This window comes from Halichoeres trimaculatus, unplaced genomic scaffold (genome assembly GCF_033239565.1).
Source record: "Halichoeres trimaculatus isolate MK-OKI-2021-1 unplaced genomic scaffold, fHalTri1.1 fHalTri1_scaffold_4, whole genome shotgun sequence".
In the NCBI taxonomy this organism is placed as follows: domain Eukaryota; kingdom Metazoa; phylum Chordata; class Actinopteri; order Labriformes; family Labridae; genus Halichoeres; species Halichoeres trimaculatus.
The window spans coordinates 11,142,668-11,167,404 of NW_027437182.1; the positions used below are offsets into that span (position 1 = coordinate 11,142,668).

Genomic DNA, 24,737 nt, shown 5'->3' on the forward strand with positions numbered 1-24,737 from the left:
GCACCCAGGGATGATAGTAAAGCTGTCAAAGAGAGAAACAGAAATCTCAGCCTCAGCTTGTGTCCTGATTTAGGAATCTTCACAGGGTTGCATGTTTTTAAAATGTCCATCTCTGCTTCGATGTATTTATTAGAAAGCCACGCTGTTTTCTGTCATTTCACTTTTTTTGGCAAATAAATGTTGCTGCACAGAGCTTATATTCTATGAGATGATATTTTTTTGCACATCTTAGCATTAAATATAAACCCTTCTCAATACTAAGGAAATAAAGAGGCATTTCTTGAACTCTTGAGACCATCATTAACATTTCAGTTTGACCCTGTTTGCCTCCTGGGTTCACATCTTAGCTGCTATGAAGCCAAACAGTCTAAGAGTAGTCTTTGTGCTGAAACAAAAAAGGTAAGCTCTCAGTGACACATTACCTGATATATTTCCCAACAACAACCTACAACACAAAGGCACAAAAAGCTTGATGCAAGATGTTTGGAGACTGTGTAGGTTGTATACTCTACCTTTATTTACTCCCCACTTCAAAACTCTGACAAGGGGTGACAGAAGAGAGGTGTAAAACAGAGGAAAAAGTTTGTTGAGAGAGGACAGGGAAATTTCACTCTGGTCCACGGCTGAGGTTTACAGTTGAACTGTAATTGAGATTTACTCACGACACATTTTTAATCCCACCAAATATTAATCCTGTCAGTTTAACCCATTTAGACCGGATGAACATTTGCACATATGTAACTTTGAGGCTGGATGTGACGTGTGGGTCATTTCAGACGGAATCACACAGCATTTCGTTTGTCTTGAAAATGATGACTCTGTCCCAAATGACCCACATGTTCCATCCAGTCTCCAAGGTATATACGTGTAAATTTTGCATTTGGTCTAAATTCAGAAATATATGCTTGTTCCATTTTGGTTGATCAAAGTTAGAAAAGCCAGAAGTATATAAAAAAAAATCTAAATCTCATAACTACATGAGGGAACAGGGAATGTTAAAATAATACTGATACCACAACCCAGGTGTCAGTTTTGGTATCACACTTGGAAAACCTTAAACCTTATCAAGTGTTTTTCCCTTATTACCATTAGAAATTGTCTGTTTAGACTTAATATGAACCACATTTACCTGACCAGTCCAGAAAAATGTCTTATTTCAAGTTATTTAAAGACAAAAATGAAGTCTGAATTGCTTATACCAAGTAAAAAAAATCTTCTAATTGAACAAGAGAAAAGTTACTTGTACTAAGCCATTATTCTAGTTTTAAGCAAATTTTTGATCAATTTTCTCTTGTTCCACAAGACATTTTTCTGGACTGATAAATTATATGTGGCTCATATCAAGTATAACAAGACAATTGTTACTTGAGATAAGAGAAAAACAGTTGAAAAGATTTCAGTTTTTTGCAGTGCATGACTTCAAAAGTGGATTTGTGCGTCTCTGTGAAGCACTCTATACTGTAGAGTAAAAGAAACCAACAAACAGGTTCATCCAGTTATAACTTTTATTGGTTTTGGAAAGAAGCAAACTAAGTTTCTCAGTTCATCTTAGCGTTGTTGTTATGTACTGTACAAACAGCTTGCACATGTGTTTGAGGTTAACGGTACAGAACCCAAAAGCATTCTGGCTTATAGCACACATAGACACACTCCCTGCTCTCTTCTCAACAGTAATACAGGTAACTGACACTCAGCACAACACATCATTTCAGTACTACCTACCATCAGTACATGCCCATCCTTTGACTTTACGCTCTGCATGTGATCCTGCATTACTACAGTTAACTGCAGAGATGAAGATCTGAGAGTGCAAATTTTGATCCAGATGCTAAAAATGACTGGACTGAAAATGAGATTTGTTCTGAAACATGACTTTCAAGCTGAAAGGCATGTAAGCTGTAGTGTAGTGGTAACAGATGCATGATGGGAATGTGAATGATGGGCCTCTGTAGATAATGCTGTAGTGACTGTTGCGCTGGTATCGAAAAAGGTTCACGAGGAAGGTAACAGATTTCTGTCAGACATGTCGATCCAACCAGTCGACAGTGGGAGGACAGCCATGACTGAGAGAAAGTGTCACCAAAGTGATGTGCGAGCTAAATGGCGCCAATCATCATCGCTTTACATTAAACAAACTAATGCAACCTCAGAGTAATCCACCAGGCTCTTAAAGGCCGAGTGTCCACAGGATAACTGTGATTTTAGTCAAAGGCAAGACTCTTGCTTTGATTACTTGTGCAAATCTGATCTTTCTAGAGGCCAAACAGCTAAATTTAACTGTGATAACAATGACCTCATCATTGATAAGATGAGCTTCCTGTTTCTAAAATTTCTCCTGTTCTAAGATTCTACGGTGGCCCTGGAGGACAATGATTGGTTGCATTTAGCAGAATGCTGACATACGGTACAGTACGGAGATCACACACACTTTGTTCTTCACGTTGTGTCAGAGCATTCAGGAAGTTCAACATCATCAGCACAGTGTTTTTACACATTAAACAATATAATATTTTTTCACTTTTATTTGTTTTAAAAATATTCAGCTTATTCTCCTTAACAGAGGACTGACTGTCTGGGGTACACACACATAAAATACAAAAAGAAAAAAAAAGCATTTTGGTCAACTTAACCTTGCTCCACAACCTCATTACACTCATGTCATCTCACAGAGACCATTACAATTATGCAAAATAAAGCCATGGATTCAAGCGCTGGTTGGATGATCGTGGATGATAAAATCTGGGGGTGAAGGTACCACTGAGGTGACGGAAAACAGGCAGAGATGAGGATCGACTGTTAATGTGGAAACTGAGAGTGCATGATTCATACAGCTGTGTTTACTTCCTGTTTCATCATCATCATGAAGTTTGAACAGTTAGAAAAAACAAAACAAAACAAAACAAAACAAAACAAAACAAAACAGCAAGCTGGTTCCAGGACACAAATCCTGATCCAGGAGTGTCACCAAACTTCATCAATGCTGCTGGAGAGAAGTGTTTTCTCCTGTTGTCTTTGTTTTGACCTCTAAAAGGGACAGTTCAACATTTTGGGAAAATACTCTGACTTTCTTAAGAATCAGATGAAAAGGCTTATGTCACTTTTATGTCTGTTAGATGCTGAGGAGGAGTCAGGAGCTGTTAGCTTAGCAGAAAAGTTGAATGTTAACCTGCTGGGATTCATTATAACCAATCCTGATGAGTGACATAAATGTGCATATACATTTTTATGGAAACTTACAGAATGGTGTGCAAGATATTTAATAAATCAAAATAACAAAAAATGATCACAATTGATGTTTTTTTCTTCAGTAAACTACAATGTTCTGACTTTTTCACACATGTTTAAATAATCTGCTGCTGGTATGATTTTTCCTGCCTTGAATCCAGCTGTTTCGAGTCTCTATGCTAAGCTAACTTTGTGGCTGCAGCCTCGTAATCAAACAGACATAAGAGTGACTCTGATCATCTGTAATTCTTGAAAACCAGAAACCAGCACGTTTCCCCAAAGTGTGAACAAACTCTTCAACATGTGGACCTTACCCATGGTAAAACTAACTCTACATTAACACTGCTTTCACAAAGCATAACACAGCATCCAGAAAGATATTCATCTTTTTCTTTAAATTACCCCTCCCCACCCCATATATAGCTCAAATCTTCTGTTGCACTTGAGTTAAAAAATTATATCTGAAATAAATTCAAAAATTATACCTTATACTGTACACAGGTTACCCAACTACACAGATAACAAAAAAGAGAGATTTCAAATATTTATACCTTCGAGGGTTTTGAGTCGTGTGACCATTCAAACTCTATTCGTATACAGAATCACATGTTTTATACAACAAATCATCGTCATCAATAAATAAAAATAGACTGCTGTCGTGTACTCTGGAGGCTATCACTGCTGTCCTGGGAACAACAGAAAGGCTATCTGACAATACGAGGAAAACACCAAACGCCCTTTAAGATATATATTACTGATTTAAAATGACACTTTGTACACTTGTTTTGTTCTGACGGGAAAACAGAGTTTCTTATTTTGCAACCAGTACACTGATATATCATTGCAGCTGCCTAACTAGCTAAGAACCGCTCCGTGTCTGCATAATCCAGAGAAATTAAATAACAGTTTGATTGACTGATCAGTGCATTTATATTCAAAATGATGAGATCCAAAGTCGTGTGACCCTGTAGTACCAGTAGGTGATGCATGAAAATCAGTTTCTTTACGCAGATACTTGTTTCTGTGTTTCATCTGATTGCATCGAGCACGGACAGAACACATCGTTCACTCAGCTTTGTGTGAGAGCATCAGGAAATGCATAAACTCGCTGACAAATGGGTGCCGTCAGGGCAGCTGTGTCAGGCTTTGAGTTGATACACAGAGCTGTTTTTAAATCTGCTAATGAAGGTGTTTGACTCACTTTGCCCTTCTTCAGCTTGAGATGTGCCGGAGGTTGAGGTGTGTGTCTGAGACCACTTAGATCTTTTTCAAAGATTCTTTTTTACAGCCAAATCCTTCTGGACAACAAACGGCACATCATCCAACTCTGAACCAAACACATCCGTCCATGTTTTTCGGTCAGGCAGCTGCAGTGAAACTTTTAAAAAACACACCACCACACAGTGACCAGAGGAGGATGGAGACAGAGGCACAGACTTTCAGAGGGAGGAAGAACCCAGGTGTCTAACTGCAGCAATACAGATGTTATGAAATGAATACAAATACAATAATTACGTGACCTAAAACAGCTCCACGATGCTATATGCAAGTTATACAATACTGCTGGGTAGGCTGCGGACCTGTGGGCCGTGTGGGTTCAGAAAGGGTTAATGGAAAGTCTGTCTGGTGTCGTTTTGTCTCTGTCCTCGGGGTCAACCTCAGTCCACTGCGATCGATTCGTTCAACAGTGTGCTTCTCAGTAGCAACAGTTAGTTGTCAGCCAGGTACTTTCCTGCAACATGTCAATAAAACGTCTGAGTTATTTACGAGTCCTTTAGAGTTCTCTCTCTACTTCAACAGGGTCACCTCAGGGGAAATATAAACAGCTTTTTCGGCCGAATGCATCTAAAATTTTTAGTGCTAAAAATATTCTTTGGTGTGCTCTTACTTTCCAGTATTATTCTGTATGAATTATAGATTATTAATGAGGGAAAAGGAAATTAAATAGAGCAGTTAATTGACTTCTAATAGGATAGAATTAAAAGACATGTACCCTGATAATATTAGAACATATTTCCCTCCTTTACAGACAGCACTTAATTTACAATCTTACATGTCACTGGAGATTAATACACACATTATTAATCATGACTTCATTGTGGATCAAAAAAAAAGAATTTCGTTTGTGATTGAAATTTTAGGTTACTGTAAAATCTCTTTGATTTGATTTAAGAAAAATTCCTGTACTCGAAGGACTGTGAGACCTTCATTTAACACAGGAAACTGTGAGTAATACTGTTCAGTATGGGAGGCTCCACAACACACTGTAAATAAAAGGTCAAACTCACCGGCGGCAAACCTCTTCTTGATGAGTGAGAAGCGGTATCCTGGCCCAGCCAGTTCGATGTCACAGCCTGACAGCGTGCTGCCCTCACTGGTGAACTGCACGGCCAGAGGAGCCGGTTTACTGGGTCCCTCCGTGAGCTGAAAGCGTGCTAATAACGACCCAACACCTGAGGGGAGAGAGCAAATTCAGACAGACCTGTGTCAGCCAACAGATCTGATTTAGATTGACAGAGAATCTAATATTACTGTGAGGGATGTGAAAAAAGGGGAAGTCAGCTACTTCAAACAGATGTTTATTTAATTGACTTTGGAGAAAGAGCCTTTCTACAAAGAAAACATCAAACAATCTGTGGGTCATTTTTCCTTAGAGAACATTAAACAGATACATGAAAATACGAGCAGCATTACATCCAAAGGTCATCTATGTATCCAAAACAACACGGCTAAATAAATCATGCTTGAGTCTGTTTTCTCCTAGCTTACATTAGCTATATATTAAATATATCATCTTGGAGATCAGGTTAGCCCTGAAGGCTCTCTGGAAACAGGAGAAGATGTTAAATGACATCAGATTGTAAGGTCAGAACCATGCCCCACAATTAAAAATGAAGTATTTCCTTATAGATGTTGCATTTAAGAACATCTGAGAACAAAGAGGCTCCGGTTTACTGTACATTCACCTAACTGTACATACCTCCATTTTCAGATTTCTGTGAGATGTCTGGAATCTTCCAGAGGATTCTTTGCTGCTCTGCATTCCTGTGAGGATTAAAGAGCAACATTAAAACACATTACACAAGCTTCAGAAGAAAAAAAATTAGACAATGCAAAAATAAAACCAGCTGAACATTGAAATTTTTAATACTGTGAACAAATGTTAAGTTTTTCAGAAGCTGCAAAACCTAAAAAAATCTTAATAAATTCTTAATATTGGACAGTTTGTGGAATCATATGTGACATATTATTCTTACAAAGCTCAACCTGAAACTGCTCTCAAACTGCTTTTTAAACTCTGTTATGTAGTTATGATCTTTTTTTACTCTCTGTTACTTGCGACTTCATTATCAAACTTTCACAATTTTCAGCCTTAAGATAGTGGCATTAGTGGCATAATCTGTGGATGTTAACTTAAAGGGGACATATCATGCTTGTTTCTCCTTTTCACTATGCCAGACTAGGATGCCTGTAAAGCATTTCTGCCCTCAGTACAAGTCATTTAGTTCTTTCATTGCCCCACAATAGCATTCTCAATATCCTCAGTTTAGGCCATTCTGAAGATCTCGTTGAATCGCTCCGTTTCGAGAATGACCTCCAGTAACCTCGCAACGTCACAGCCCTTTGTGCTCTGATTGGTCAGTTCTATCAGAGGGGTGGAGGGGGTAGAGCCAGGGGCGGTTTTTGCAGCATGGCAGTATTTACAAAATCGCCATATTGGATGGGGCAGACCGAACGAGTTTGCTGTTTGCCAAAACTTAACCGTAAGGCATTGATAGCACTAATAAATGGCAGAGTGTAGGATATGTCCTTTTGTATTGGACCCCGAGTCAGACCCAGACAGTTCTGCAGCTCAGGAGGAAGAAAATCCACCTCGACACAGATCATCTCAGGACGCTTCAGTGTGGTGAGTCAAACCGGTACTGTAACATGTATAGTTTATACGTGGAAATATAGGCAGACTTCACCAATAAATTATTTCTATAACAGGGCTCCATCCTGCTCCTTCACTTTTCTCTGTCTGTTTTATCCATCATGCTGAAAGCGTAGTCCAAAGATCATCTCCACCGTCAGTTCGTCATGTTAGCACTCAGTCAAGTTAGCCAGAGCTAGTAGGGAGCTTTATTTATACTCGGCTCTTGGTGGGTGTATCCCTCGGTGGCGGTTGTGTGACTAACTGACATCACAGAGGAGGAGCTGCTTTATCAGATTACTTCAATAAATAGAAAGAATCCTCGTGTCGTCACGAAGGTCGAAATCTGGAAGCCAAATGTCAATGACCTATTTTCAGAGGCATCAAATCTCGTTCTAGGATATCAGAAAAAATACAATATCTCATTTTTTGAAAATTCAGGGGGTGAAAGGTCTTGTTTTCAACTTTATTATTTTATATGTAAGTATTAAATCACGGATCAGCATGATATGTCCCCTTTAAATTTCAAATATACTTAAATAAATCAAACTAAAAATAAAAAGTATAAACTTCCTGGTAATGTTTTATTAACACAAACACCAAAGTTCAGAGCATACCACGCTGCAGGAGGTAAGACTGCCTGTAGTTTTGAAACGCCTCCATCCACAGGGACCAGGAACTGCACATTGTTGAGGGCCATCGCCGTCGTCATGGCCTCCCCGTTGTATTTGTAGTCTATTCGCAGGTCAGTGCTGGTGGGCTCACATCTCCAGCTTACCGCTAGATTTAGAGGAATCGACTGCAGCCCGTCTGTCGATACCTGAGAGGGAATTAAACCCAAACTTCTAACAATGCCAAAGCATGTCTGATGAGCAACAGATGCAGTGTGGGTTATGGTTAGAGTACAGGGTAGGATTATATCTGATGTCTTCTAACTGATTGTACCTGATATTTGAGCATGTCGACGTTGTAGTATGTCGCCTGTGGCTTCTGCTCTGCCACCTTCTTTAGATGTGTTATCAGGTTTGGCATGTTCACCCAGAAGTTCTTGGAGTCTGCCTTGGCTGGAGTAGTGGTGTCGCTGGTGGGAAGAAGAAGAAGAAGAAAAGCCCAATAAAAACCAAGTTGTCTAACATAGCTGGGCACCTTACAGAAAGATCTGTTTCTTATTGTGTAATAATAACATTGAACCTACGATCTCTGGCCATAATGAACTGTTTTTTCTCTTTTTTCCTCTAATGACTTTGCAGCACAGCTTTTCAGACTGAGTGTAACAGGCTTTTACAGTTGAACCACTAGAGGTCTCCCAAACACAGATCACAAAAACTATCAAGCTAAAGGCCTTACTTTTTCATCAAGATTCTAGTTTGAGATAATTTCTATTTGGCCCTGTTCACTAAAAGCAGAAAAATCTGGTTTAGAAAAATAAAGCTTATGCAGCAGTGTTAAAAGTTACTGTTTATCGAGGATCCGCTCAAGCCAAAAACATGGACTTTTACAGCACTAAAGAGCATATCTACAGACTGGTTCAAAAAACAGCTTGGGTCTGAAACACTGTGTCATTTTTTTCTAGCTCTGCAGTTTAGAAGTTATTAGGATCATCTGATTGTCCAGTTAGAGACACAGCTCAGCTTATATGACTGATGGCCGCCCTATCACAGTGTGGCTGCATCTGCAGACTGGCTTTATTTCATTGTTTCAGGCACAGACAGGTGACATAGAGACAACATCCATGTTTTATACAGTCTGTGGTTTACAACTAAAACTTTTATCACTACGGTTGAAAAACATTTTATCGCACTTTCATTTGGATTAATTTTCTATTTCTTAAGGATCCAAGAAGCGCAAGACAGCTGACTGCTGTTCCTGGGGCTTGATCTGATTGCACTACAGCACCATGCTGACCTCAGAATGACTCAGTATGTGGTCAGCATTAATGTCTGAGATGATCTCACTATAAATTACTCATCCTGTGAGGTCACCACTTCACACAAGAACTCTGCTGCTCGGGATCAGAAAAGTATGTAAACACAATCACAGATGGAGCTTTAGTCCACAGTCTGGTCTGGCTTTAGTGTATTTTTATGCTGCTGGAGACTTTGAGCAGTTTCAATAAAAAGAATCAGGATTTTCTTATGAAAAGGGGTAAATGAAGTTTGTTTTGATGCTAACAGACAGTAAATAATTAAAGAAGGATTTGTTGTGAGGAAACAATTATTTTTTATAAGGGTTATGTTTACTGGATATGCTTAATGAGACAGAAACACAACAGATTTAATAAGGTGATAAAAAGTCTGTGTGAAAAGTCTGTTGCCACATGTTGTGCTCTTACTGCTATCATCAATATGCAACCCCAAAAGGTTCATAATTAAATAAAAACAATATTTTGAAATAAATACCATTTTGATAAATAACTGACAAATACATAGTATGGGTTATGTGCTATGATTGACAGACCAAGAAAATATGCTGAAAAATGACATTATTAAATAAAAAGGCTATTGTGGACATTATGAAATAAAAATTGACTTTGTAAAAAAACTTTTTTTTTCTTTTAATTCTCTAAAAGCTTAGAAAAAAATTCAAAATTTCATTATTTTAAAAGTATATAGTTGTTGAAATAATCCTACTGAAATACTTAATCATAATAATTTGACATTATCATTATCACAATCATTATAATATTGACATATTTTACAATAGTCATATTACATATTTTTGTTTTTTATTAAATTGGTATTTTTTTCAAAATGTTTTTTTTATGTATATTTAATAATGAATCTTTTACAGTTCCATACATCAACATCTCTAAGTAAAATAATTAATACTGATCATAACAGGATTAGGTTTTGTTTAGTGAATTCAAGTTAAATCAGGCGGATTTGTCCAAACTGCACAGTAACGCTTATTCTTTGTCAGGAGGGTGAAGTAAGTGTTATGTTGGGTTGTTTTACACCCTCACTTCCTCACTGAGACCTGTTAATTTCAGTGTGGTGTGTTTCATGTTATTCTGAGGTGGTGACTTCACAGTGGTGTCATTACCAGCAGAGAAGCTGGGGGTTAGGCAGCACATGCTCCAGTCGGCTGTAGTTGGTTATGCTGAAGGTTAGCGTGGCGGGGGACGGGTTATTGGCAAAATGCCGCGTGATTCCCGCTGGAAACGATAAAACCATCTCACCTATGATCTTCACGACACACCTGGGAGGAAGACAAGGAGAGGTGAGAAGAGTGACACAGAGAGAGTAAACAACAGAGATACCCACTGAAGGGACGCTCTACTTACTTTTCAGTTTTCAAATTTTGTTTTCAAACTTAAAACATTGACATTTTCCCTTTTCTATTATCTATATAACTGATCTGACTCAGTGACGACTCACTTGCTGGGGTCGGCTCCTTTAAAGAAGGCGTTGACCGTCTCGGTGAACGCAGCAGCTACAGGCAGTGTGTCCTGGGCCCCCATGGTGAGAGGACTGGGCCCTCTGGAGCAGCCTGGAGTGAGCACACACGCATCAAACACATGAACACATGTTAAAGTGGTTGACTTTTTACTTTTAGCTATTTGTGTTCTTTCCAAAGTGGTTTCAGATCAATCAGCTCTTTAACGACAGTCCAAACAAAGATGTACATCTTGAGACTTGTAAACCAAAACACTGCACTCTTCCTGATCATTGATGTGGATGAGCAACAGCACATGGTGAGCAAACTCTTGTAATGGGATGAAACTTTACAAAAGTTTGAAATGAGAACAAATACCAGTGTTAGTAAAGCGACATGAAGGCAGCAGGTTATGTGCGAAGAGGACACCCATTTCTCTCTGCTCTTGACTGTGAAATTGAGCATAATTACTTAAGAGATCTCCCTCAAAGGTCTGGTAGTTACACAGCATGCTGCACACTTCTTTTCATTCAATATGCAGAGTTAGAGAAGAAAGGAAGGATAGACAGAGAAAGAAAGAGAAAAAGAGAAAGAGATGTGCATGCTTGTTGCAGCTGAAGCCGAATCATTCTGACAAGATTGGAAAAGATCAGACAGTCCAAAGATCAAAACCAAGAACCAAACGGTCGAAAATGACGACAGAGAGAGAAGCAGAGAACACGAAGAACGACTATTCTTCAGGGAGTGAATGAAAGGCGGTCAGCGCCCAAGAAATGAGAATGAACAATGTCAGGAAGAGAACGTAGATGAGTTATGAAAAGACTGCTTAGCTGGAGCTCAGCCAGAAGTTAGCATGGCATGGGTTAGGAGTGATGAAAGGACTGCAAAGGAGGAAGAAGGAGAAGGAAGGAAGGAAGGAAGTGGGGAAAGAAGGGGTAGGGCACGGGAGGGGCGAAGCTTGCACAAATGAGCCTCAAAAAGAGTGTGTATGTGTGTGAGTGTGTGTGTGTGTGTGTGCATGTGTGGCTACCCTGGTGCAGATCAAACTTACCTTCAAAGGTTAAATAAAACTTCCCTCTGTCAAACCATACAAGGGATGGCTGGTCATTCTCTGTGTGGGGTTTCAGGGATGGAGGAGGAGGAGGAGGGAGAGATGGGGTCAGGAGAGAAGGAGGAGAGAGGAGGAGGAGGTTTGAAAGGGAAGGAAGTGGGCGGAGAGGGGTGAGAGGAGGGAGGGAGAGAAGGACAGAAGCGTGAGTCTCGCATGGCAGGTCTATCACTCGTCACAGTGAGGTGGAACGTGGAGGTGGAGGTCAGGGGACGAATGGGGACAAGAGGGCCGCGACAAGCTGAGACAGAACAACAGAGGTGTGGCAGGACGTTGCTTTTCAGGGTGCTTGGGTGTGTGCGTGTGTGAGGGGATGCAGGAGTGAGGACAGATGTTGGTTGCTGGATGCTGGCAGTAGTGCGATTTTATGTTCATGAGGTGTTATACAGAAAAGAGAGAGTTGCGTCTGTACAGCTTGCCAAAAATCAAGCCACGTTGAGGAAACCAAAGTTTGCGCCCAATAGATTCTAAAGACATCAGTGCAAATCTGTTTTCTACGCATGGTTTTACTGGTGACCGTTAAAAGAGATTTTTGCTCCTTTGTTACCATGACTTTGCCACATACTGAAGAAACTGACCAAAAAGCATCAGTTTGTTTTCAAAACAAGTAAAATCTAATGATTGTCTGGCCTTCTGCCCTGTGACATGGGACAAAACAACTTTAATATTTGGACTGATTTGATGCAATTTCTCTAAAACACCCATCCTGAGCCTGCCAAATATTCTCCGTAGATCACATTTCCTATTCTCCATGATATGATGAAAACACATCATCCAATGTGACAGGAAGAAGACAATGATCTTACACCCTGATGCTCCAGGATACAGAACTAGCTCAAAAGTCTTCATCAGAGAGCTACTGCGTCAATCTCTTGTGATTACTGTGTTCATGTTTTCCTCAAGGCCTCCTTTCTGTCTATTATGAAACAGATGGAAGTGGCCTGTCATACACAGAAACACCCTGCAGAGGGCAGTCATAGGACTAACACTCCAGGCCAGAGGCATGGGAGGAGGACTGTGGTGTACTGACGAAGGTGGGATGTGGAGACCCTGCAGACTAAAGCAAGTTCACTTCAACAACCAAGTTTACCTCTGTTAACTTTATAAATAAATGTCTGTACAACTCATTTGTACAGGAAGGACACTGGGCAAACTGTGGACTCTGATTTCATATTTCCTGACATCACGAGTCAAATGAGGTTTGAAAAATATAGTTTTGGCGCAGAGAATCTTATTGTAAATCGTGGGTTATGAACAGGCAAATATAAGAGTGAGAATATTTAAATATCACTTGTAAAGGCCTTTAAAGTCTAACCATATTGATACTTTAAGACTTTTTATTTGGAGGAGGAAAGATATCCCTGCATTGTTCTTAGTGTAAAGGCCAAAAAATGTTTGGACCAAAGAGAGTACAGGATGTAACATGCTGCTGCTGCTGAGGGTGATTCTGTCCTCTAACTTTGGCTGAAAGAAGGTCTCGTTTTTCAGCTGCTTTGGGTCGACCCAGTCAAAAAAGAGGCTGAACCAAAATGATCTATTTAGACGTGATAGGACCAAGACCTTCAACTGGGAAGCATCTAAAGTTGGGGAAGTAAAAGAATTACCAGCAATGCTTTCCCTAATAACTTGAAGCAACCCCTGAAATCTTCTAAAATGTTTTGTCTAATTTGAAGTAGAAATTGTCTTATTACACTTGATATGAGCCACATTCAGCTTATCAGTCCAGAAAAATGTCTAATTTTAAGTTATTTAAAGACAAAAATGAGGTCTGAATTGCTTGTAACAAGTATGAAAACCTGCCAATGGAATAAGAAAAATTTGTTGGAACATTTGCTTAAAACTAGAATATGTCTTAAAACAAGTTACTTGTCTCTTGTTCCATCGTCAGATTTTTTTAACTTGTTACAAGCAATTAAGACCTAATTTTTGTTTCTAAATAACTTGAAACAAGACGTTTTTCTGGACTAGTCAGGTGAATGTGGCTCATTTTTAAGTCTAAAAACACATTTTTACTGAAAATAAGACAAAATCATTTGATAAGATTTCATTTTTTGCAGTGTACACTTCTAAGATAAGTTCCAGGTTTAAAATCTCCCTTTGACAAACTGGGTTAACTTGTTCTTCCCCATTTCACTGTTCTGATGGGAGGTCCCGGCTGTGACGATGTGTTGCTGAGTGAATGAGTAAGTGAGTGGGTGAGTGGACTATCAGAGCTTTGGGTGAAGGAGCGATGAGAGCAGTGCTCCACGAGGAGAACAAAAGGGCAGGTGTTCAGTTGGGGGAAGGCGGCTTTAGAGCTCTATTTGTGTAATCCTGGAGAGTGTGAGTGACAGGTGTGAAAGGTAGGTGTCAGGGGTCAAGTGTGGGAGGAGACCGAGGTTTGGTTGAACTTGAGGCTGATTGTGTGTGTGTGTGTGTGTGTGTGTGTGTGAATTGCACCAGCGGCAGGATGTGGACAGCATGAATACCAAACAGACGCTGCCTGTCTAATTTGACTTGATTCTCACGCCACACTTCAAACGGCTCCGTGAACAGCAGCACTGATCTGGTAGTATGTATGAGAGTGTGTGTATATGTGTGTTTGTTTGAGTGTGTGAAAGAGAGACAGACAATATGGATCTCAAGGGCCCAGAGATGAGGAGCTCTTCAGATGAACTTACTTAACACACGTCACACAAACACACTCTTGTGGTGCAGACTGCGAGTAAAGGTATGTAGGAGCGGCTGCACTGCACTCTGCACACTGCACACACACAACACATATATCATGTGTGTCTCCAAGAGTAGAAACAGGAGGTTGCCATGGTGACATGGCCAGACAGCCACTGGAGCACAGTCATAAAACAGAGAGAAAGGTCCCACGAGCAGGTTGATGATGGGCAAAATGGCGACAAAAAAAAAACAAAAACACTTCATAAGTTTTATATCAATGCAGCTTTTTGTGTGACCACAGCTTTCTTTTCTTTTTCTGGCAGATTTTTTTTTTCTGTGGGTGAATCAGAGAACGAGAGAGTGACATGAGCAGATGAAAGAGAGTGAGAGAGAGGCTATCGTATCTATTTAATGCCTTGGAAATGTGTGGGAAGGTATGAGCTGGCAAGAGCAAAATGATGACGAAAGATGACAAATTCACTAAAAAATGCTGCCACGTGTCAAAAGAAGAAATGAATGTGTGGTTGGTCCCTACACCTGTGAGAAAAACCTGGAGCTGACTTGTCAAAATGAGTAGGTATTGGGAGCTGACATGGAAGGGTCTTTTTTTAAAAACTTATCCCAACCTGATAGGATGGACTTTAAGTTGAATCAGACTTTTTGAAATCTATAAAAAATGAGAAAAAGACCAAAGAGAAAAGCCTCAGGGTGAGATTCACGGAATGATTGCACCGCCTTCGGGCCCCTGAACCAGTCCAAATAAGCCAAACGACGTTATCTAATTCACAAAGCATGTGCATACAGTGAAAAGCTCCTCAAACTGCTGCAGAGCAAACAGCGTCTCTGTTCATCTGTATTTTTTTTCTTTGCATTTATGTAGATGAGCCATAACTTATTCATTTTGAGCAAAACAGGCCCTTTTCTTTTTAAACGAGCCTCATGATAGATAACGCCTCGTTCAGTGGTAGTTCTATGCAGTTAAGAGTGAAATATTCACCGTCTACCAAGAGCTGAAAACTGTGCTGCAGTGTTTATGAGAGTTGTTAGGCTCAATGTTTTTAATGATCAAAACAACAAGTCCACCTCTGGATGACCTAAAAAACATATCTCAACATAAAGTCTGCTTTTATTTCTGCTCAATCTCTACTCAAACAAGCTGTGCCATGACTCTTTCTGTATTGTCCTTTAACCTCTTAAGACCCAGTGCCCCCATTTGTGGACATAACATTTCTGCCTCACGGACCCATTATACTCCTTTTTTTTAAACTTTGACCTATCAGCCACATTTACGGACACTGCCCACATCATCTTTTGGTGGAACCACAACAGTACAACCATTTTAGCAAAAAACCCCCAACATATTTAAGTACAATAACACTAGTAACAAACAACTAATAGAGAACTCATAACACAAATAATCAAACTTCCCGTACTAAGACAAAGTCTAGTTATTGTACTTATTAGGTCTTACTTATCCCAGATAGCAAGGTGAATTTAAAATTGTACACCAGACAAAAGCTTGGGTCTTAAGAGGCTAAAGGGACAATCCATAAAGTTTGTTGTCTGTTATAAATCCACTCCTAAATAAAATGAAAATGACTTAATCTCTCAAACCTGCTCTTCATGTAAATGAAATCAATTAAGCACCATTAGGATGAGACAGAGCGTAGCTTCACGCCGCACAAAGTTGAGATGTGGAGGCTCATCTTGATCACAAAAAGGTGAAAAATTTGATAAAGCTGCTCAGAGCCGTTTGAGTGATTTTGTACTCGCATATCATTGGAGCAATTTGCTTTGTGAATTAGAACTTGAGCCAGAGCAGATAATGATGCACAACACTTTGTGCTATCGACGGCTGCAATCCATTCTTAGTGAATTCCTCCCTCGAGTCCCAATACCTGCATTTTTTGACCCACATCAATCCAAAAAGTTCAAAACACTCAGTGATGACCTTTACCCATCTATGTCTGGGGAAACAGATGAGTAAAGGACTCTGGGTCAAGAGCATCAAACAAATGTATAAAAAAACAACAACAACACAAAAACATCCTTTACCACCTGGACCCCGTCACTGAGGGGACTGTTACTCTACCTGCAAATGAATCAAAGTGTCTCCCAAAGGTGGGCAGTTTGTCAACATAAGCATCGTCCTCTAACAAAGCCAAGGGAAAAGAAACAGAAGATACAAAAAAACAACAGTAAAAATAACACAAGAAATCAAACCAAGGAAAATTAAAATCATAAAAGCAGAATTGTGAATTAAAATGGTGGACTGAAAAGAGGGGAAAAAAATCCTCAAAGAAGTCAAGACGAAAAAAATAAAAATTGAAACAGACTGGAAACAGAGGTGCAGTTTCAAACTGTAATTTTCTTCAACTTTAAGTTAAGTTGACATGTTTCTTAACCATTAATCCCTGCAATCTACCTCAAAATGCAGCGCCAAAGAAACTAGATCCTTTTTTTTTCTATTTCTGTTGGTCTTTTAATATCAAATGACTCAGCCATGTTAGTCTGCTGAGATTTGCAATTATCCACTCAGGCTCTTCAGCACTGGCTCTAAAGTTAGAATAAGGAGTGTAAACTCTTGTGCTGTTAATTCTGTAGAGGAAGGCTTGGAGAGAATGTTTGCTCTTTAAGATAAAATTAACACCCTCCTTCACGCTCTCACCTCCCACTCATAGCACGACTGTGCGTGTGTGTGTGTTAGTCTAAACTAGACAATATTTATGCACAGTAAAATCATTTGTGGTATCAAAACGACCCCTGGGTGTATTTCTTTCCGGCTTCGAATGAAAAGAAATTCAGATACAGATTACTGTTCTGCACTTGTTCTCATGTATCATATGATGGTAATCACTTTCAAGCACTGGCTTAATGATGCGTAGTACAGGAAATAACAGCAGGTTTTGGCTCTGGATTACTTTGCTTCATCATTTATTGGAGCATCATTGATGTGAAACTGTCACCTCTCCATGAAAAAAATAGGAATGATTTAAAAGCAGAAGGAAGGACAAGGCCGCTGTATAAAATCATGAATGAACTTTTAATATCACACATGAACAGTTAAACTCAGCTGTCACTCCAGCTCTGTCTAGCAGAAGGCTGCTCAGCTCAGAGGCTGCTGAGGGGGCACACACCTGACACGGACACGGAGAGCTCTTTACCCACAGTGGGGGTGGTGGCGGCACTCATGGAGTTGGTGGAGGAGATGGAGGAGGTGCTCTCGGCTCGAGCTAATGGAGCGATAGGAGGGGGGCTAGCTGAGTGGATTGGAGGGCTGAATGGACGACCCTGAAAAGATAAAAAGAAGACAAACAAGATTAAAAGTGAGAAAGATGAGAAAGAGTTTAGTTACTTTTGATGAACTTCTTCTAACCTCAGACTGTGGGGGTCTCTGATACACCAAAAAAATCTTCATCATCAAATTTTAATGAAAGCTACTTGGGAAATTTCATCTGGCTCTGTGATGAAAGTTTTGAGTTAGTCCATCTGGGCTTTCCACAAACTTAGAGTAGTCAGCCAGTGGAAAAAAGTAGCAGAGGGAGTGTGGTTTGATCAACAGCCTGCCCTCATGAAAACCCTGATCTGGTGGTCCCTGAAAAGAACCAAACCACCCAGAGAACAGGGCAGCAGCAAAGCCTCGAAAGTGAAACTGTTTTGTGTTTGTGATCTTTACGTTTCCCTGCCACTTCAGACCACACTGTCTCAGCAACAAGTGAAAATATTTTCAGTTATAAGACTTACTGCATCTCCCACAGGGGGTTTTCCTGGAGGAAGTTTTGGCCGTGAGGGGGGCCGAGGTGGAGGAGGTGGTGGGGTTTGGTTGACTGATGAGGGAGTGGCAGGTCGTACAGGAGAGGAAGAACCTGCAGAGAGCAGAAGCATGTTTTTTTACTTTGTTGACTGTTTTTTTGTCTCGTTACAAGTAAATTAGGCCTCATTTTCATCCTTTGATATCTTTAAATAAGATATTTTTTCTTGACTTGTCAAGGGAATGTGATCATATCAAGCCTGATGAGACAATTCATCTAAAAATTAGACATTAACACTTGCTTTCAGTTATTGCAGAGCAGGTCCAAATCTAATCAAAGATGTTCCTTGGATTGAAACAGTTTCTTCTCTTAGAGCACTTGTACACGCTGTGTTTAATAAAATAGTTTCTTAAACTTACTGCTGAAACATGCAACAGTTATTTCTTAAAAGATAAATTTGTCTCACATTCAAGAGGGTATTAGAGGGGAAGAGGTATCAAGGCTAGCATGGACTCTACATTTTTAGCTTTTCAAAACACTGACATTTATGAAAGAAAAATTAACAAAAAGTCTTTATAATGTAATACAAAATAACACATTTTGTTGTGAAATAAATCAGCTCTGCCACCATACCCCAGAAGTGATGCTGCACATCCGGACAAACACAATAACTCTCTTCCCAAGTAAGTTTATTTTATGAAACTTTATCACCAAAGATTTTTCATTCACTTTGTGAAAACTTATTTCATGAGTTGCTGCTGATATTCCTAGTCACCTGACTGCAGTGCAAAAAAATAAAAACCTTACAAAGTGTTTTTGCCTTATCTAAAGTAAAAAATTGTCTTATTACACTTGATATGAGCCACATTCAACTTACCAGTCCAGAAAAGTGTCTCATTTTAAGTTATTTAAAGACAAAAATGAGGTCTGCATTGCTTGTATCGAGTAAAATAATAAAGACTAAGAAAAAATTGCTAAAATTGCTTGAAACTAGAATAATAAAGACTAAGAAAAAATTGCTAAAATTGCTTGAAACTAGAATAATGTCTTAATACAAGTAACTTTTCTCTTGTTCCATTGGCAGATTTTCATTTAACTTATTACAAGCAACTCAGACCCAATTTTTGTCTTGAAATAACTTGAAACAACTTGAAACGAGATGTTTCTCTGGACTAGTCAGGTAATTTGCAGCTCATGTTAAGTCTTAAAAGACATTTTCTACTGAAAATAGGAAGAAAATCACTTAAAAAGACTTCCGTTTTTTGCAGTGTGAGGCACAAGCATACAAACGTCCTCTAAACTTCCCTTTAATCTCGACCTGAATCAGTTGATTCTTTCTGAAAATCGAAGCTCTGGCTTTTCCTTTTTGATACTCATGTCAGTAAGAACCATGGACTACTCACCACTATTTGTTCCTCCGGCTCCAGATGTTGGACCTGGTGATGACACCACTGCCCGGTATGTTGGAGGAGGAGGAGGTGGAGGCGTACTCCTGCTGCTCTGGTTAGCATCAACAGGCGAGGAGACACTCTCACCTCCATCTTCTTTGGGCTTGGTGGTATCTGTGTTCTTGGTTTGCTCCTCTTGAGACAGGGTAAGTGGTGTCGGGAGGGGGCGTGCTGCAGGTTCCTCAGCCGGAGGCGTTGCTGCTGGAGGGGTTCTTGCTTTTGGAGCAGGGGCTGGTGGAGCGCTGGTGGGTGACTCAACAGGAGGAGGAGAGGAAGCAGGAGGAGATTGTAGATCCTTTGGTGGCGCAGGGGGAGGAGAGGTGGCGAGTGAGGGTGGATTTCTGTCCTCAGGTGTAGGAGGACCTGAGCGGACAGTGGGTGCAGCAGGCTCCTCTGTAGGAGGTGGGGAGGTTGGTAGAGGGGGCAGTGCTTCTTCTTTTGGAGGAGGAGAGGTTGGTAGTGGGCGCAGTGGTTCTTCTTTTGGAGGAGGAGAGACTGGTAGAGGGGGCAGTGGTTCTTCCTTTGGAGGAGGAGAGGTAGGGAGAGGTGGTGCAGGGTCATCTGGAGGAGGTGGGGATGTAGGCAAAGGTGGGGCTGGAGATTCAGGAGGAGGCGGGGAGGCTGGCAGAGGAGGGGCTGGCTCTTCTGGTAGAGGCGGCCGGGCTGCAGATTCTTCACTGAAGCAAATCCAAGAGTCACCTGTGTCTTCACCAGCAGGGGGCGCCTGTTCAGGCCCGAAGATGTTGTCTAGGTCAGCTATTGAGGGCTTCCTGGCAGAGCTGTCTGCTTCTGTTGACACTTCTGTAACACAGACAACCAGGAACCAATCAGAAGCTGTGTTTACTGAGAGGAAAGACATGACTGGAGGAGGAAGTTGGAGACTGAGTTTGGTGACAGAAAGCTGCTGGGGTTAGGTGTAAAAGTGATGCATCAGGTGACTGAAATGTCTCACCAGCGTTCTCTGCAGAGGGTGAGCCAGATGGTGGAGGAGAGGTTGGGACATTCTTAGGTGGAAGAGGAGGTGGAGCTGCAAAATAAAAAATAGCTAACAATAAACAACAGGTTCAGTCCAAGAGGAAGCTGAAAACGTACGACTTGATTGAACACTATTTTGACGTTAACGTTGATCTGAATATTACTAACAGTGGGCTGCATACACTGCTGAGAAACATGAACCTAAGATAAACAAATTCAACAGAAACACAACCAGACAATGTGAGGAGAGAGGGTCATCCCACAAATCATCCATGCAGCACAGTGACACCACCATGCCCAATGCAGGGGGAGGAAGCAGCGATGGGATAGGTTTGGTGCATCATGGGAGAATCATTTCTGACTCCCCCATAAAATAAACCTCTATAATTCAGCTATGAGGCAGATGATGAAATGGAAAAAGGCTACAACCAGCTGCTTACAAAAACAAACATTGTGTGACTGGGTCAGTTAGCAGTGGGTTGTTAGTGGGATGATGCCAGGGTTCATGAGGTGAGCTGATGAGTCTTGAGCTCTCATTCCAGGAAGGCAACCAAGTGCAGGGAGTTACAAAACTTACTTCCTGTCGGGAAGGATCTTGTCAAAGGAGATTCAGGCCCTGACAGAGGAGCCCCCCACGCATCGGACTCAGACAGAACCACTAAGTTCAGGAGGGGACAGAACAGGCTGAGTCAGGGGCAATACAACCAATACAAAGACGGGTTTTCTGATTCTTTTGGGGCTTAATGAAAGCAGTGGGTTTAAGAGGTGAAACAACAGAGGTCAGAATGTCAATAAAATCGTTTGTTAAAGCAAACAGTTTGCTGTGAGTTATTTAGTGTTGGACTAGAAAACTCTGGCATGCCAACAGGATTTAAGCACAACTCTAACAGTAGAAAACAAGATGCAGCAGGAAATCCAGATATCAAGTGCAAACATCAAATAATGTTGGAAATTTCTCATTTATTCCCTATCTTAAAAATATACTACGATTGATGGGAATTGATAGGAAACTTTAGCAAATAAATAAATAAATAAATAAATTAATTAATCAAATTATTGGAATAAGCATCTATAATATTTTTTACCTCCTAATAACAGCAAACTAAAGGATGTCAATCAAAAAAAAACATTTTGTCATCATAGGCTTGAGATACAATGTCATTTTTACCACCTTACGTTTTCTCATGAAGGTTGCAGCCTTATTTTTTAGAAAAAAATGGGTGCATATGTAAACATGTATATGCAAGAGAAATTTAATTGCTTATTTTTTTTGTATTTTATCATGTTTTTTAAATTGGCAAGCACATTTTTTGATCCCATGAGCAGATTTATTTTCATTCTTTACATGCAATTCTGGCATCATTTTTGTCTTTTTCACCTTGAAATAAGACATTTTCCTGGACTTGTCAGGTGAATGTTGCTAACATTAAGCCCAATAAGACAATTTTTCAAAAAAATAAGACAGAACTACTTGCTTAGATTTTAGTTAGCTACATTCAAGAATTATTTTTTTCTGCTTACAGAGCTTTCTATCACTTTGTCATCCTGTTATACAGTTTTCCTGCTGGTTATATAACCAAAAATGGTGCAAGAGAGCTCTGTGGATGTATTGGATTAACAGTGTCTTTCTATTATTTTTGTGAATATTTTCTATTTCTCAAATTTGTATCAAAAACAAAATCCATTCTGTATTATTTCATCAAGTTTACATTAAATATAAAGAATATATTTAGCCACTTTAATGCACCACTTATCCACTCACTTGTATCAATGAGATACAGTCAATAACCCACTACAAAACTGATACACACCACTGTACTCATGATTGAGGCCACAGCTACTTCTCTCAAATGTATGAGGCTGAATTAACATGTTGTGAACAAATAACACTCATGGGGTGATTTTCTTCAGGACTAACAAAGTTTCATCTGAGGGTAGAAATACAGAAACATGATGAAAGACTTAATCCATATCACAGGCTCCTGTCTGGTGAAGTCGAAACCAAAATGAGTAAGAAGCTAAGACGCTGCAAGTGTCAAAGCCAGGTCTGTCTTATTTGTCTGGATGAATGAATGTATAAAGAGAATTTGTGTCAAGTTGATGTTAGTTATGCCTGACATGGCAGTTGCATAACAGCTAAGAGCTCTTTCCGAGCCTGTAGCACTAAACCCTGCTGGATCGGATGAGAGCGGGTGACAGAGGAGTCTGCATATCAACAAGCTGTACTGTGTACATGAACACATCCTCCGAGCAAATTTCAACTTTGACCTTAGCAAAGACAGATGGAGTGACCCCAGCTCTGCACAGTGAGCCCGAGGGAGGAACAAATGATGTCAGAGAAATAGGTGAGAGGGAGGGGGATGAGAGAGAAAGAGAGACGGGATCTGCTACGGCACTAAAAGCCTTGCAGAGATAAAAAGTCAGCACAGAGTTTTTTTTATTGTGTTATTCACAGTTTGACATAGAAAAAGTAAAGAAACCACAGTGGTTATCACCTGTCAGAACAAATACAGCTGAGAAGAAATACAGGCACAAACACACAAAAGGTTCAAACACAACAAGGGGCTTACCTTCAGTTTTTGGTTCTCCAAAGGCTGAATCCAAAGGAGGACCAAATAAGGCTGTGGTGTCTTCAGGGACTGGGGGTGTTGGTTGACTGCTGCAACAAACAAAAGAGGATAGAAACATTTCACCTGCATGAAACATAGCTACAGATTGGCATTTAAAGAAAAAGTAACTGAGAGTAAAAAGAGATAGCCTACTATTCAGTATACATCTGTATATCTACATTTTCAAAAAAAATAATCTGAGGCTCAAGCATATTTTTAGTCTGAAATTAAAGATACTATGAGGAGGATCTGTTTTAAATGCACTACCTCGCCACCTTGCGGCCCAGAGTCTCTGCACACTGTCGTAGATTACTTTCAGTGAGGTGTGCGATTGTTTCGTAATTAAATGGAGATCGGATCAAAACAAATCTTCTTTGTTCAAGACAACTTTTTACTAGATACAACGCGCTGAAGTAAGGGACTTGTCAGTACAGTTATGTCCCGCTACGGTTTGAAACGTGACATCAAGCAAAAGTTGTAGCAGCCAGCTAGACGTTAGCGACATCGGCAGCCCGGTGCTCCGACTTACATCTGTAGGCTAATGTGACAACAAGTAAACACTGTCAGTTTGTGAGTAGTTTAGTGCCCGTTTATATTTAGCCCAGTTGGCAGTCCGGTGCTCTAAGACATGTTCATAATGTGTTACATTAGTAACTTCTGGTAAGCTATGTCCTGCTAGTCATCTACCGAGCAGAGCTAATGTAACCTCACTCTTCATTTTACTGATTCAAGACTCCCAAGTTTGAACAGACCACTGAAGAATAACTGCTGCATGTGGGTTAGAATGAACATTATCACAAACAGTTTAGTCCTTGTGCTAAAGAGTGATACAGCCCAAGCTAAAGGCTAATTAGCCTTTAGCTCCCCCTTAGCCTTCTTCCTCTGTCCTTTTTCTGTCTGACGGTTAGTCTCCTGTTTCCATCATCACTACAGAATCAATCATAAAAATTGTTTATAGCAGGGAAAAACACAGATCTCTGCGTTTTATCTGTTCTCTCTACTAAACTTTGTTAGCCGGCGTGATGTTGCTGAAGAGACCTAGACGTGCTGTAGATCAATCTGGTCCTGGACGACCTGAACTGGAAGCTAAGAAGTAGCAATTTAAAATAACCTGTAACCAGTGATATTGGCGCTGATAATCTCATTTTAAAGTGTGGATCATGATCAGGCAGATATCTAGAAGGGAGACTCTTTCAAGATCACTTTCAAACTCCTCACAGCCCCTTTAAGTTCTCAATCTGATAAAAAGAAAGTCAAAACATAAAACAAAAATGTCCAAATTTTCCACTTTTTTTCCAGGTGCCTTTATCCTCTTCCACATAGAGACTAGAGATCAGCAGTGACACGCACACAGCAGAACACATCATTCCTTCACAGTACACTGCAGTAGATTTCCAGCACTGCGGTTTATACCTGGAGGGTTGTGGTGCTGGAGCTGGAGCTGGAGCTGGTGTTGGGGCCACAGAGGGTAAATTTGTGACGACACGTCTTGGTCTGACGATATCCTCACCTGGAGTCAGAAACAAATCTCTTCATATTGTGCAGCTTTCTACTCACATTCTGTTATTCAACATCATCAAAAATGAACTAGGTAATGAAGACTGCTACTTACTGGATGTGTTTCTTTTTAAACCCTGTAAGATGAAAAAATAAGAGTAGAACATAAAAACGCATGGCAAA

General features: G+C 40.2%; 1 protein-coding gene across 7 annotated transcripts in view; it reads right to left on the reverse strand.

Moving 5' to 3' along the window:
• Positions 1-1,496: 1,496 nt before the first annotated feature.
• The window catches only part of sgip1a (SH3GL interacting endocytic adaptor 1a), a 77,326-nt gene continuing 54,085 nt past the window's right edge, over positions 1,497-24,737 (reverse strand). For 3 of the 7 annotated variants that reach the window (XM_074667490.1, XM_074667488.1, XM_074667492.1), the window contains 16 exons: positions 24,670-24,691; positions 24,471-24,567; positions 23,019-23,107; positions 21,026-21,106; positions 20,426-20,500; positions 19,429-20,274; positions 18,018-18,139; positions 17,411-17,564; positions 11,565-11,624; positions 10,516-10,627; positions 10,181-10,336; positions 8,084-8,219; positions 7,756-7,958; positions 6,206-6,270; positions 5,514-5,678; positions 1,497-4,957 (listed from right to left, as the gene is read on the reverse strand). In XM_074667490.1, the coding sequence (XP_074523591.1) occupies positions 4,935-4,957; positions 5,514-5,678; positions 6,206-6,270; positions 7,756-7,958; positions 8,084-8,219; positions 10,181-10,336; positions 10,516-10,627; positions 11,565-11,624; positions 17,411-17,564; positions 18,018-18,139; positions 19,429-20,274; positions 20,426-20,500; positions 21,026-21,106; positions 23,019-23,107; positions 24,471-24,567; positions 24,670-24,691 (2,406 nt within the window). In that variant the 3' untranslated portion in view covers positions 1,497-4,934. The remainder of the gene's footprint in view (positions 4,958-5,513; positions 5,679-6,205; positions 6,271-7,755; positions 7,959-8,083; positions 8,220-10,180; positions 10,337-10,515; positions 10,628-11,564; positions 11,625-17,410; positions 17,565-18,017; positions 18,140-19,428; positions 20,275-20,425; positions 20,501-21,025; positions 21,107-23,018; positions 23,108-24,470; positions 24,568-24,669; positions 24,692-24,737) is intronic. The other 4 variants (XM_074667489.1, XM_074667494.1, XM_074667493.1 and 1 more) reach the window with 4 other exon arrangements.